Here is a 14,048-nt window from a genome sequence, read left to right as displayed (position 1 = left end):
ATTTGCGTTATAGTTCGAACAGTAGCGTCTTATGAATGTCTCAGCTGCAGAAGTCTGACCAACTAGATCAGTACGAAGGTTGCCTAGATTTTGGGCATATTTTGCCAGGAAGTCTATCATCTCTGGGTTCTTTCCCTTGTATTCCATCTGATCTAGACGCTACATGGCTTTTTGTTAATTTCGTTCCAAAATGATATGCATAAGTGTGTAATTAAGAAAGATTTACCCTTTTGGCCAAGTGGTTGTCAAGCGTCTGGCATAGTTTCAGCCATTGTGATTGAATTTGGTCGAGGAATTGACGAAAAATATCGACAGCATCTTCTGGAATCGAGCCACCTGGAAGTGTACTAATGCATACCACTATGTTCCACGGTTTGCTCGGATTTCTCGGTCGCATACTTCGCCATATTATTCTACTCACTTTATTATCACCCATGGCACCCATGGCGCCCAAGGGTTGATCATACAAGTAACTGTTGATAGATAGCTGCAGAGAAATGGAGAAATCCAAGCTATTACCATTGACCATTGGGGGCGTTATTTGCAGCTTATTAGGCTCCAGTCGGGTCTGAGAAAATACGTCAAATGGAATTATTGACCAAACTGAGCTATTCAAATCATCTGATACCAAGCTGGGAAGCATTAGTGATCTACTGGAGAGATGTACTGGGTTGAAGTGGATACTTACTACAGATGGCTCTTTATTTTAGCAGACATTTGCAATTGTGCGTCGCCCGTCAAGATTGTCGTGGGAAAATTGACATAATGCTCACCGTCAAGTCCTCTGGACAATAGAATCATGTCTTCACTCTGCTTTTTAAATGCTTTGCGCCACTCTTCGGCTGTGATGCCCTCTGGGTTAGCCTTGAACGCCAGTAATCCTTGAATGACATCCCCGTGTCTGCGTTGCATGGATAGCTGGAGTGGCGTCTTTTCTTTATCATCTTTGGAGTTGACGTCAACTCCTTGTAACATCAGAGCTCTTGCAATGTCCTGATGTCCCAATGACACGGCGAGATGCAAGGCAGTTTGGCCGTAATCGTCTTTCTCCTCTAGGCTGAGTGGTTTGTAGCACAATATAAAGTCTATCGCCCTCTTGTTCCCCTCTCTTGTTAAAAGGAGCAACGTTGCAGTGTCATGGGGTACGAGTTGCTCCGCAATTCCCTTGTGCTCGTTTTCTGCAGCCCACGCGAGCGGTGTTCGACCATCGCTATCCTTGAAATTACAGTCAGCGCAGTAATGTAGTAACATCGCCACGACTTCCTCGTGCCCTTTCTCTGCAGCCCGTGAGAGCGGCGTTCGACCTTCGCTGTCCATTGAGTTTACGTCAATGTCGTCTCTTTCCAATAAATATTTCAAAGCTTCGAAATAGGCGTTTTCGGAGTACCGCGTTAATGGAGTTCGGCTAGGATATTCATTACATTCCCTAGCTAGCTCATGATTCATCACATCATGCCACCGCATCTCTGCAGCCTGATTGATGAGGTAACCACTGCGAAACTCAGTTGCTTTCAGATCAAGATCATCGCTGGTGATTAGCAGCTCAGTTATGAATTCATGCTCATTTTGTAAAGCCAAGAACAGTGGTGTTTTATCATCGCTGGTTTTAGCATTGACATTGATGCCATCCGCCTCGAGGAGCCACTTCACCATATCTCTATGGTCATTTTCTGCAGCTATATGTAGTAGCGTTTTACTACCATCGATTTCAGAGTTAATACCACTTTCAATCCTGGTAAGGAGTAACTGAGTTATTTTTGTGTAGCCTTTCTTCGCAGCAACGGATAGTAGAGATGTTATAATGCAACCTTTCGCCCCATTATTCTCAAGGAGTAGCCTGACTGTTTCTGCATGACCATTGCTCACAGCCATATGCAATGGTGTTTCCTTAGAGTTGTTTTCAGCATTGATATCAATATCATTCCTCGCAAGCAGCAGCTTTACCATTTCTCTGTGGCCTTTGTATGCGGCCTTATGCAATGGTGTGTTTCCCAAGCTGTCTTTAATATTAACCATAATGTCATTCCTCGCAAGCAGCAGCTTTGCGGTTTCCGTACAATCCTTCCTTGAAGCTAAGTGCAATGGTGTGTAATACAGCGAAGGGCTGATTGTGGCATTGAAGTCGACTTCATCCTTTGAAAGCAGCCACTTCACTGTCTTCGTGTCGTCTTTCTTTGTAGCGTGATACAATGCTCCCTGGCCGTTTATCCTACCGGCTCTGTCACTTGCATACAGCATCTCAGCCAAATCATCACGGCCCAAATCTAAAGCCGCACTAAATGCCGATCCGCCTGTAGAATATGCATGTATATCGATATCCTGTCTCTCAAGGAGCACTCGTACCACGTCTTCACGACAGGCCTGTACGGCTAGATACAGCGCAGTGTTGCCACTGTCGTCTGTCCCATTGATTTCGATATTATATCCTCCAAGCAACAGCTTCACAATTTCTTTGTGGCCACTTGCCGCAGCTCTGTGAAACATCATCTGAGCTTGTTCATGTTGTAAGTCATAACTATAAGTTTGGATCAGATGTTTCAAGAGAGAGACATGTCCGCCTGCAGCAGCAGACAATACTGTCTCAGAAACTGCTTCTCGGAATTCGGAGTTGAAAAAGTTTTTATCGTTGAGTAGAAGCTCTACTATCTCCTTATAACCATTCTCGGCAGCGCAATCGAGCGGAGTTTTGCCTTCCGGATTTCGTATGCTTGGTCTGGCATCCTTTGCAAGCAGTAGCTTTACAAGGTCCGTATGCCCCTTTCTCGCTGCTATTGACAAGAGGGTATTCCCATCTTGGTCTTTATAGTAATCGATGTCTTCATCTTCTGTAAGTTCTTGGAAAACCCTGAGATTTCCATCGGATGCTGCTTGCAGGAGATCAGATCTTTGGTCCATGATAGTCTTGCTGCTTTTGAAAGGCCAGATGATTTGAAAGGCGTTTGATAAATAGACGGTTACAGGTCCAGATATATAATCTAATGAAAAGTCGCCGACGAAGAGAGAAAAGAACCCAAGTTAATACTCTGCTGCGATATGGGCAGAAATTTCTATGATGCATGCAAGGTGTTACTCGAAGTGGGGATAATGTCGTGGCCAGATCGCATTGGCTTATGCAAACACCTACATACATAGTGGATAAGGATATATATAGGTACATAGGTAGTAGTAACAACAGCCCTCAGAGCCAAGATTAAGACTTATATGGACTAGCAAACAACTCTTACAGAGCAACATGTACTCATTTGCTGAACTCTATCGCTGCTCCATCGATGTAGGCAGCCCCTGCTTGCTGAGGAGGATTTCATCTCGACGAAAAAAAATTCTCAAATCGCTTGAATTGATCATTCTGTCCCAAAATCAGAAACTACAATCACTCTAGTTGTGGCTTGGCATGCACAATCTTCATTGAAGCCTCCCGCAGCTATGCTTGCATCTCTGAGAACCTGCAATCCTGTAGCGTAGATTCTCACCCTTCCTTGATGACGTTGGCTTACAATGGCAAGCTACATGTACTATTTGCTCAAGTTCAGTTCGCTCTAGATAGTACATGTTCACAGTGAAATCACCGCCAGTGATACGCGGACCCGATGGTGCTGTGGCTTTTTGCCTTTATTAGAGGATCGTTAATGTAGCTGTCATGGGACAGGCCAATCCAACCATGAAGAGTGCAGTGGCTGATTTGAAGCAGGTGGCTGGAAACGGGATTTGGTCAGAATCGTGTGAAAAGCGAAAAAAAAAAAAAAAAACACATATATAATAGAGCCTGAAGGCAATAAGAAAAGAGCTGTTCCATGTAGAATTACGAAGCATTAAACATTAGATCGTGACTCGAATTAAATGGATCCATAGATGATGTCATAAAGGAAATCAAGTATATGACTACATGCAGTACCTATGGAGTGGTCAGGGAAATAGCACCTCACTAAATACAGCGCCATAGCGCCTGAAAGACCGCTGAGTCGCGATACATGTAGTGAGGCGAGGATGGGTGGCATAAGCCGGCCACTGGAAGAACTCCGGTCGTCACCCGCGAAATCCGTGAAATTCATCAACAAACCACTCCATCAGCCACGTTCATCTAACTCAACCATCTCATCATGTCCGAACGCATCAAACGCCGCAAATTGAACCTCGAAGCACAACCACCCCCAAATTCCAACCTAGAAAACACTCCAAAAATAGAACATTTCCCGGAAAAAATACTCTTTCAAATCATCGCCAATATTCCCGGTCTTGATACCCTGTGGAACCTTCTGACTGCATCACCTCGCTGTCTTCGCCTCTTCAACAACCAAGCGCTCAACATCATCGAACAAATCTTTGCGAGCCCTAATTCCATCCTACCGCCGAAAATCCAGGACATTGTCCGTGCTGTAATTCTCACAAGAGCGGGTTCTCTTCCGTTCAAGAGCCGCAATGAGTTGCGTTACCAATTTATACACCACAAGCTGCCTCTTCGAATAGTAAAAGACAAAACATGCTTGAATTTTGGTCCCGATCGTTTGACCGCTTCTGATATACCGGCCTCAATTCTTCGTTCCGTCGTTGCAACGGCTCACCACATTTCCGCTCTAACACACGCATGTCTATCGTTCTACCTCGCACAAGTCTACAACCCGAGTGTATTTGCACCTCAACATGCTCAAACTCCCCTACCTCTCTACAAGGTTAGAGGTTCAAACCCTCCCGCGGGCGATAAAACACCTGCTTGGCACCAAGTTTTCGTTGGAACGCCCTACACGGTAGTTGACGCGGGACCAGCTAGTTGGGTGGAAGAGATGCGTGTTACGCGCGCCATGTGGCTCATTCAGTTGGTGGGAGACGTGCGGTCTTTTGTGTTTAACAATTTCAGTACATCAGGCTGGTCGTACGATGACATCAACACGACGTTCCCGACATCAACAGACGGCCTTGCTCAGGATGGAACCATGAACAGCGCTGCCGAAGAGATACGATCTGTATTGGCATATCTGGAAAAGCTCGGCATCCAAACAAAAGGCACACCATTCTACAAACTACCCAAACTCCCTGCAGATGCAATATCCGTCAACCCAGTAACTCCTCTTCCAGATCCATGCGAAGCAATGTGGGGAGGCTTCGGCATCTGGTACAACCACGGCCACAAAACCATCAAACTGCCCCCCACGCCCGAAGCCCGAAAACGAGCCAAAAGCCCCAAACTCAGCGAATCTTCTCTACGCGGCCAAACGAGAGCCAGTCTCGAAATTGAAGCTCCCGCACTCACCATGCTCCGACACTTCACAGAGGGGAGATACGGGCTACCTATAACAAATGCAAGGTTCGACGCGTATCGGCCGTTTGGACTGGCGTTTTGGGATAAACGGAGATTGCATCTATTGGGTCTCTTGGGGGAGGGGCAGCAGAGTGAGCGGGACCTTGATTTTTATTGTTTTGCGTGGGAGAGCCTGATGGAGGCTAGTTGGGTGAGGCATATCATGAGTGTGTTGAGGGACGGAGTTGAGCTGGAGAATGAGAGCGAAGGTGGTGTATCTGGTGTTGGGTCTGATGATGAAGAGTAAGTGTACTCAGGACACAGGGCATTCAATGGAGATCTACAGTGCTATGAAGTCACGGCTATTTAAAGAAACTCACGCTCTTGCTCTGTCACACACCTCCATACATGCATCATACATTATGCGACACCTGTACCTCCACCAACCAATCCATCCCCCAACTCACAAGCACACACAATAATTCACTCATTCCCTCATTTGACGAATTATGCCAAAAATATCCCACAAACACAAAAGACAAACCTCCCATCAGAGTAGTTACATGACACGTGTCGCAACAGTGCGTAATAGACTCGGCTTGAACCAGGTGGCAGTAGGTGGCAGTAGGTGGCAGCAACCCGCCTAGTTTCATCGTCCGTCCCGATTAGATGCTGGAGTTTGTTCATATCTTCAAACTAAATCTTTGGCAGGGTCGGCAACCACATGATGTAGGGCTTGTATCGCTGGATGAATACTCATTCGTTAAACATATCGCCGTTCCATCGATGCAGACAGCCGTTGCTTGCTAAGGAGGATTTCTTCTCAACTGAATCATTCTAAAGTCGCACAGGTTCGCCATTCTGTCCCAGAATCAAAGAGCACACTGACCCTAGCTGTGGAATAAGACAAAGAAGCCTCCCGCAGCTCTACTTGTGTATTTGAGAGCTCGGGTTCCAGTTCTGCAGTGTAGATATTTTTCACTTTTTCGTGACAACGTCGTTAGTTGCCTCTATAGTGAGCTCCTCTTTAGTCAGTTTCTAAATGTCAGGCTGAATGCACCACCCAACCCTGATTGTGTTTCTGGCCATTTGCCGCTATTGGAGAGCTTCCCTGCTATAGCTGTCTACGGGACGCGCTACGTATTCCAATCATGAGGAACGCAGTATCAGCAGATTCGAAGCGGCTGACTAGAGTAGAGTTTTGCCAGATAGAAGCACAAAGAGCAAAAAGAGAGAGAAAAAAACGAGTCCGACTGGCAAAAATAGACTTCAGTCAAGATGTAACTTGAAGCAGCAGAAATCAGTTTGCGACTTGTATTAGACCATGGATGGGAGATGAGATGCTCAGGGGAGTTAGCACCGCTGTATACCAATTGATTCAGGACCCGGGCAGCAATCATGTCAATATCGGATTAACTTCGTTCTACCGCAATATACTGGTGTAACCTGTCACGATGTACTGCCGTCTCGGTTTACGAATTTGATGTCATTTTGTCACTCCTTCTATCCCATCCTCGCAGGTATCAGACTGCAGCCCCCACGCTTTTGCCATCTCTCGCCAGATCCACCGCACTTCTGTCCCTTATGAGACCGTGAAGCTTCCCGTCAACCGCAGATCTCTGCTGCTCGCTCCAACGCTCACGCCAAAGGTCCCCGACGGCACCACCCACTGCTGCGACGCCACGTTCCAGTAGGTCAGATCTCGCTTGCGAATGTTGAACGTCGCGGTTCCGCTCTGGCCAGCCGTCAAGCTGAGCTTGTCGAAGCCACGGAGCTGCCTGACGGGGGTTCTGGGCGCAGAGGACGGGTAGGTGACGTACAGCTGGGCAACCTCGGCACCAGTCACGGCTCCAGTGTTCTTGATGCTCACGGTGACGGTGGCGACGTCCTGGAAAAGATCGCTGGGGCCGCCGGGAATCACAGCGCCGGTGGCTGGTCCAGACTTGGCGTTGGAGGTGATGGAAAGGCCGGAGTAGGTGAAGTTTGTGTAAGCTGCGGTATTTGTCAGTCACTTTCTTCTAACAGCTATGTCGTGTTACGCAGCTCTTCAGCTGCTCTTCTCCATCGGGTCAAAACTTACATAGTCCAAAGCCGAACTCATATCGCGGCGTGATGCCGGCGTCGTCAAAGTGCTTGTAGTCGATAAACAGCCCCTCGCTGAAGTTGTCATCGCCCGACGAAATGCGCGTGTTATAGTCGCTTGGGCTCTTTGCAATCGTATACACCAGCTTGCCAGACGGGCTGACGGCTCCCCACAAGATATCGACCAGCGCATTGCCGTTCTCCTGAGAGGGAAGACCCGCCCAGACAATGGCCTTTACCTGAGAGAGAGCGACAATCTGCTCCAGGTTGATGGCGCCGACAGAGTGGACAACGACGATGACATTGCTGTTGACTGCTGCCACGGCCTGGACCAGAGCAGTGCCGCTGTGCCACGCGTTCAGATCGTTTCGGTCGCCTGCGTTGCCCTCAACAGTGATGTAGCCCTCGCCTGAGTCTGCGGTGATGACAACAATGGCAACGTCCTTGCCGCTTGCTGCAGATGCGCCAGCCGAGGTGTTGTCAGTGTTGCTCAGAGTCAGTCTGGCGCCAATCGAAGAGGCCTTCGTGTTGATGGCGTCGTAAGGCGCCACAAAGTATGGGTAGTTGGCGCTACCAGATCCCCATCCCATTCCCAGGGCACCAAGGTTGCAGCCATGGTCAGAGCAGGAAGCTGAGTTGTTTGCGTGGGCGCCGACAATGGTGGCTGATCCAATGAGGGCGATGCTCGATGGCGTTTTCAGTGGCAGAATGTTACCGGTGTTCTTGAGAAGCACGATGCCATCTCTGGCAATGGATCGTACGTTGGTGTTATGGCTTCCCTGGACATTCCTGCTGAAGCTGACTGATGGAAAGCCGGAATCTTGGCCCGTCAAGTACCACGCAGCAAGGATACGCGTCACCATGTCGTTGAGTCTGCTCACAGGGACCTGGTTACTGTTCACGGCATTGGTCAGAGCCGATCCCCAGTACACGCTGCCGCCGTTGAAGTCAGTACCAGGCATGGACATATCGAGACCTGCCAGCGCACTCTGCACGGTCGAGTGCTGCGCGTTCCAGTCAGTCATGACGTATCCAGGGAATCCTAGCTGGTTCTTCAGCAGTGTCTGCAGCGTATACGTGTCCTCGCACGCATAGGTGCTGTTGACTCGGTTATACGAGCACATGACGGCAGCCACGTTGGCGTTTACGGCGTCGGCAAAGGGCCACGCATAAAGCTCGTGAAGGGTGCGATCATCAGCGTTACTGGACATGCTCTCCCGGTTCAGCTCTTGCTCATTAAGGATGTAGTGCTTGGCTGTTGCTTGCACTCCGGCGCCCTGAATGCCCTCAATGGTTGCAGCCATCGCCAGCCCAGTGAGATATGGATCGGGACTGAAGCCCTCCCAGTTGCGGCCGCCCTGTGGCGTCTTCCCTAGCGGTCCAGCCACCGGCCCCAAAGTAACATGAACGCCCGCGGCTTTATTCTCCTGGCCAATGAACTGGCCGCGCTGGTTGATTAAATCTAGGTCCCATGTTGAGGCGGCTTGGACGCCTGGCGTGAAAGCAGTGTTGCCCGTTGAGAACCGGATACCCAGTGGTGAATCCTGGAGACACAGCTGAGGATAGCTGATGCTTGACGCTGGAGATGTATTTCCGACGCAAGGTCCCCTGTTCCAGCCAACGCCAGTCACGATGCCGACTTTGTCCTGGAGCGAGAGCTTGGCCAATGCCGTCTGAGCTTTGGAATATGCGGTGGCCCAAGGAGAGCCTGCTGGAGGAGTGACTGCGTCTGCACATATACTTTAGCATCATGCCATACTTAACCCAGGATGTCTCAGCTATTAATCACAGCATGTCTCAGCCTCTGGGTGTACTCACTCCCTGCCCTTACAAAGGGCGTTGTGGCAATGGCCAACGCCGCTACGGCTGTGTAAAGCATTGTTCCGCGGGATCAAACACAATGAGACGAAGAAAGATGCACATATGCTCCCAAGGCGAATACCGGAAAGCCACCTCCCTCCCTCCTATTTATATGATTTCCATCCCGGCCTTGCCAAGTTTTCCGCTCTCATTCTGCCTCATTAGCTTTTAGTCGAGGCGTCAACGGCCCGGATACGTTACAGGGACGATCACCGGCTCGGCAACATTGCGGAGAAACCTAGTCGTTCCAATACCACCCACACTTATATGCCTGTATAGAGTACCGGCAAATTGCCATAGTCAGGACTTTGACGGCGCAAGCGGTCTACAAGATAGAGGCAATTTGCCAACGGTCGGCACACAAAAATACTCCTCACGCACATAATATTCGCGCTATTGTTCTGGCAGCTGTGCTCATACTACCCTAATGTAGGTGTATATTCATTTTGCGGGCCCTATTTTTTTCGCAGACCGCTTGCGGGGCATCGCGGCGCTGATGCGTTACTGCAAACAGAAGATGCTGTATTCGGAGTCGTCGCAAAGGAAGGTTACATTTCGCCTTGAATAGCGAAAGGCCGATGATAGCGATGATTATTAAATGAGAACATCCAGGTCCAAAGCCAATACACGAATATTTGCTCTGCAAGCTTAAGTGAGTGCCGCGATTAGGTATTCTCCACCGCCCAGCCTTAGTGGGTCAGAGGCTTGATGAAGGCTTATTTTGCTTCTAGCTGGCTTCTGCTTCTAGCTGGCTAAACTAACGGCTGTGGCCTCGGAGCTTCTTGGTCAGACGCTTATCTCAATGTCGTCGGCTGCGGAGTGTGGTTGATCAGGGTCATCAGCGACTTATTGCAACCAAGCTTTTGCCAACGAGACAACTGCCGGACGGCTTCTTGACCAACAATTTTGCACGAAAAGCCAAGAGAAGAACAACAGCCAAGGGACATGGCGCGATTCTGGTGATGCTTCAAGAGGCAAGTGTTCGTTCGGCATCAGCCGCTACTACCAAAGAAGAAGGTCACCTGGATTTCGTGCTCTCTGAATGCAACTCTAATTGTCAAGAAAATGTCAACAAGAATTGAGCTAATGAGCTTGGCCTCGAGTTTTTCCAGAGAGCAGCCGTCAAACCGCGCATGATCGTCACCTTGACACGACTTGGCTGCCCGGATTGGCCAATGGCTGCCAATGATGCGATTGCCAAGTTATGAATAGGATTGCATGTGATTTATGGTTAATTGATGCTGATGGCGGATTCTGAAATAGCATGAATGACAGTCTATTAGCAAATACGCCGCTCTATCAGCATAAATGGCTGCGCATTAGCATGAATGCATCGTGGTAGCGCTCTGTCGATCCGCTTAAATGGGAAATGTCCTGGCTAGGTGCAGGCAAAAGTCGCATTACAGAGCAGGTACACGGCATCTCACTGCTCGCAATGCACTCATGATTAAGGTTTCATATAACGTTTACAGATGCCGCACAAGGCACGTTTATAATCATTCACTTGTACATGTACATGGTCATTTCGATACATGGTCGCCGGTCAATGTCCGCCACCAGAGATCGCCTCGGACATATACAAAGTTCATATTACAGGGCACAGGACACATTAGCCAGAATTCACGTGCATCGGAGAAACGAGTTCATGTAAGCAAATACAAGGTTTTTATTCATCATTACTACCGTTCCATCATGACCAAATCATTGAATTAAAAATTATGCGGAAGAGGCCTTAATCTGCTGCTCCTCAAGCGGCCAGTTCTCGAGCGTCACCTCATCGCCCACAAGCTCAAACTCCAGCTTGACAGACTCGTCCGTGTTCAAAACAAGCTCATACTTGCCAGGGTAGACAATCTTGTTGCCATTAGTGTCGACTCGGGAAAGAGCGTTGAGAGGAATGGGGATGCTGAGGGTGGAGGAATGGCCGGGCTTGATGGTGGCAAGTCTGTCAAATCCAACGAGCCACTTGTTGGGGTACGGCTTAGGACCGGCGTTGCTGGTGCGGACAAACGCCATGGCGGAGTAGGGAGAGGCTGTCTTGCCAGAGTTCTGGATGTTGGCAGTGAAGGTGAAGACTGGGGTCTGTTCACTGTAGGTGTTTCCAGGGTGGGCAGCTCCAAGGATCTGTGAAGCATTGAACTTGAGGGTCGAGTGCTTGCCGAGGCTCTCCTTGAAGGTGGTGTAGAAGAGACCATCACCGAACTGGTAGACGGGCTTGCCAGTGTACCAGATGTAGGTCTGTCCGGGGTTCTTCTTTCCATCGGGGCGAAGGTTCATGTCGTTCTGAGCAAACTGGTGAACGTAATCGGCCGGGTACTGGGTCGAGACCAGACGACCAGCGGGAGCACGCTTGCCGGACAGGATATCGAAGAGGGCATAGCCTCCAGACTGGCCGGGGTATCCACCCCAGACGAGTGAGTTGACCTTCTTGTTGCTCTTGATGGAGGATGAGTCGACCTGGCCACCGCCCATCTGGAGAACGACGAGAGGCTTGCCGACTTCACTGAGCTGCTTAATCAGATCAAGCTGGTTGCCGGGCCAAGCAATGTCGGTACGATCAGCACCCTCTTGCTCAATGGTGTTGTCAATGCCTCCGATGAAGATGATGGCATCGGACTTCTTGGCGGCAGCAATAGCCTTGGCGAAACCGGCGGTGGTCTGGTTGTTGATGCCTGTTCCGAGCTCGTAGTTGACCTCGTAGCCAGCCTCCTTGGCAGCTTGCAGAGGGCTGATGAGGTATGGCGCAGGACCAAAGTAGTTTCCTTGCAGCTGCTCGGTGGCGTTGACCCAAGGTCCGATCAGAGCAATGCTGCGGACCTTCTTGGACAGGGGCAGAGTGCCGTCGTTCTTGAGCAGCACAATACCCTCGACAGCAGCTTCGTAGGAGATGTTCCAGGCGTCAGTCTTGACAACGTCCTTCCAGCCGAGGGAGCGGTACTCGTTCTTCTTGTCAAAGTATCCGAGACGGACCAGGTTGGCGTACAGACGAGTGACGGAGCGCTCAATCTCGCCGCGGGAGACTTTGCCGGCCACAAAGGACTCGTTCAAGTGCCAGGGGTAGGTCTGGCCGCAGTCAATATCGGTACCAGCCCTCAAGCTGTCGGCGGCAGCGGATGACTGGCTGTTGGCGTAGTTGTGAGGGTTCCACACGTTGTAGATGGCATCACAGTCGGATGAGACGTAGCCGTACTCGGGGAAGCCCCAGCTCTCGCGCAGGAGAGTCTGAAGGAAGAAGCTATTTGAGCAGCTGGGAACTCCGTTGACGGAGTTGTAGGCGCACATGAAGCTGTGGGACTTTGCGTAGCGCGATGCAGCCAGGAACTGAGGGGTATAGTACTCGGAGAGGTCCTGCTGGGTGATGATGGCGTCGAAGCCCAGACGAGACTGGTTGTTGTAGTTCTCCAGATCGTAGCCGGCAAAATGCTTCGCCGTGGCGGCAATCTTGAGGTTCTCGGGGTCAACACCGCCCTGAATACCCGTGATGTACTCGTATGTGTAGGCAGACGTCAGGACGTTTGCGTCTTCGCCGGGAGTCTCTTGGCCACGGCCCCAGAGGGGGCTTCGGAAGCCGTTGATGTTGGGGGCGTAGACATCAAGACCGTAGCGGCCGCTGTTGCTAAAGGCACGGGCCTGGGTTGAAATGATGTCTGCAATCTGGTGGATCAATGTGCGGTTGAGAGCTGCCATTGACAGAATCGGCATGGGGAAGGAGGTTCCCCATTCGAATTCGCCGCCCTTTGTGGCAAAGTTGGCGCGGTCCAGGCCGTGGAGAGCCTCATTCCAGACCTGGTAGTTGGGAAGCCCCAGGCGAGGAACACCGGGAGCCGAGTTCTGGGTGTTGAGAATCAACTCCTCGAGCGTGAAGAGCGAAATCAGCGCCTGTGCTCGCTCGGCATAGCCAGCCGTGCTGTCACAGACGAGGTTGTTCTTGAGCGGGCCGTGGTCACAGTCGGGGAACGACAGCTCGAGCGTGGCCAGCGTCTGGGGGAAGAGATCAGGCTGGCCCTGAGAAGAGTAGTTTGCGTAGGTCTGGTTGTTTTGCGCCAGGGCGGTGCTGGGCAGAAGGGCCGTCAGAGCGGCGATGAGAGCTGCGTTGGAAATCATAGTGAATGATTTTTTCTTTCCAACCGAGATCCTTCAATAGCTCATGGTTCTCCAGATTTTCAAAAAATTTCAGGAACAGCTCGATATTTATTCGAATTGGCGGTATGGGCTATGACGATGCTGCACACCCTGCAGCTACACATGGCTGTAGCTTATTACCCCATACGGAACGTGATGCTACCCCAGTTTCTTGGCCGGGAGGCAAGACTCCACAAACGGACATGTTTCTCCACCGAGGACTTTGTCGGCATCTCTTGCCATTTAGCCTGAATATGGAGAAGAGTGGAATGACGGGGTGATGATTATTTTGTTGACGGGCAAAAGACGGGAAGGCTTGGCTTTTTTCTCTAGCTAATTTCTGTCTTTGCCGTGCTAAAACTAATTTGTTTGTTTTAGTGTGGTTTGACAGCTGTGGCCCATGTTTCCTTGCCGATCAGCATTTCTGATGAATGAATAGCCGGACCTTGCATCGTTTACGTGTAGATTTTTGTTGCTTTTTCTTTTTAGCCAGTACTTCCGAGAGGTCCTCTTTTGATGATATTGCTGGTTTTACCGGCTAAGTAGACAAAAGCGGGGAAGAAGCAGGTTATTCTGGAGGTGCTGGGATTGCGATCACGCCAGAAGCGAGAGTAACCGTGTGGTCAGCCTGGGGAAAGTGCGGAGTAATAATGCTACTCTGCTTTTCGTGGCGATGGTATCACGTAATGGAGGAGGATGAAATACACAGTTTTGAGTATGGAAATAGTCGTTGCAGGTCCATGATGATTCG

At 50.1% G+C, this 14,048-nt stretch overlaps 4 protein-coding genes across 4 annotated transcripts; 1 reads left to right on the top strand and 3 right to left on the bottom strand.

The window, feature by feature from the left end:
- Positions 1-687: 687 nt before the first annotated feature.
- On the bottom strand, positions 688-2,895 carry TGAM01_v202040 (hypothetical protein; the record flags this gene model as incomplete). Its single annotated transcript, XM_018800271.2, has 1 exon — positions 688-2,895. One exon carries the CDS (start codon positions 2,893-2,895, stop codon positions 688-690), a length of 2,208 nt encoding a protein of 735 aa, XP_018666413.2.
- Positions 2,896-4,097: 1,202 nt separating this feature from the next.
- Positions 4,098-5,540, top strand: TGAM01_v202039 (hypothetical protein; the record flags this gene model as incomplete). Its single annotated transcript, XM_018800270.1, has 1 exon — positions 4,098-5,540. The coding sequence occupies one exon, from the start codon at positions 4,098-4,100 to the stop codon at positions 5,538-5,540; it is 1,443 nt and encodes a 480-aa protein (XP_018666412.1).
- A 1,275-nt stretch (positions 5,541-6,815) lies between these two features.
- Positions 6,816-9,194, bottom strand: TGAM01_v202038 (beta-glucosidase 1; the record flags this gene model as incomplete). The annotated part of the gene is made up of 3 exons (XM_024548905.1): positions 6,816-7,225; positions 7,314-9,044; positions 9,134-9,194. The coding sequence occupies 3 exons, from the start codon at positions 9,192-9,194 to the stop codon at positions 6,816-6,818; spliced, it is 2,202 nt and encodes a 733-aa protein (XP_024406308.1).
- A 1,697-nt stretch (positions 9,195-10,891) lies between these two features.
- Positions 10,892-13,279, bottom strand: TGAM01_v202037 (glycosyl hydrolase family 3 N terminal domain-containing protein; the record flags this gene model as incomplete). Its single annotated transcript, XM_018800268.1, has 1 exon — positions 10,892-13,279. The coding sequence occupies one exon, from the start codon at positions 13,277-13,279 to the stop codon at positions 10,892-10,894; it is 2,388 nt and encodes a 795-aa protein (XP_018666410.1).
- Between the last annotated feature and the right edge of the window lie 769 nt (positions 13,280-14,048).

Source organism: Trichoderma gamsii (genome assembly GCF_001481775.2).
Source record: "Trichoderma gamsii strain T6085 chromosome Unknown Scaffold_5.2, whole genome shotgun sequence".
Taxonomy (NCBI): domain Eukaryota; kingdom Fungi; phylum Ascomycota; class Sordariomycetes; order Hypocreales; family Hypocreaceae; genus Trichoderma; species Trichoderma gamsii.
Note: the sequence above shows the minus strand (reverse complement) of the source record. Positions and strands in the feature narration are given on the sequence as shown.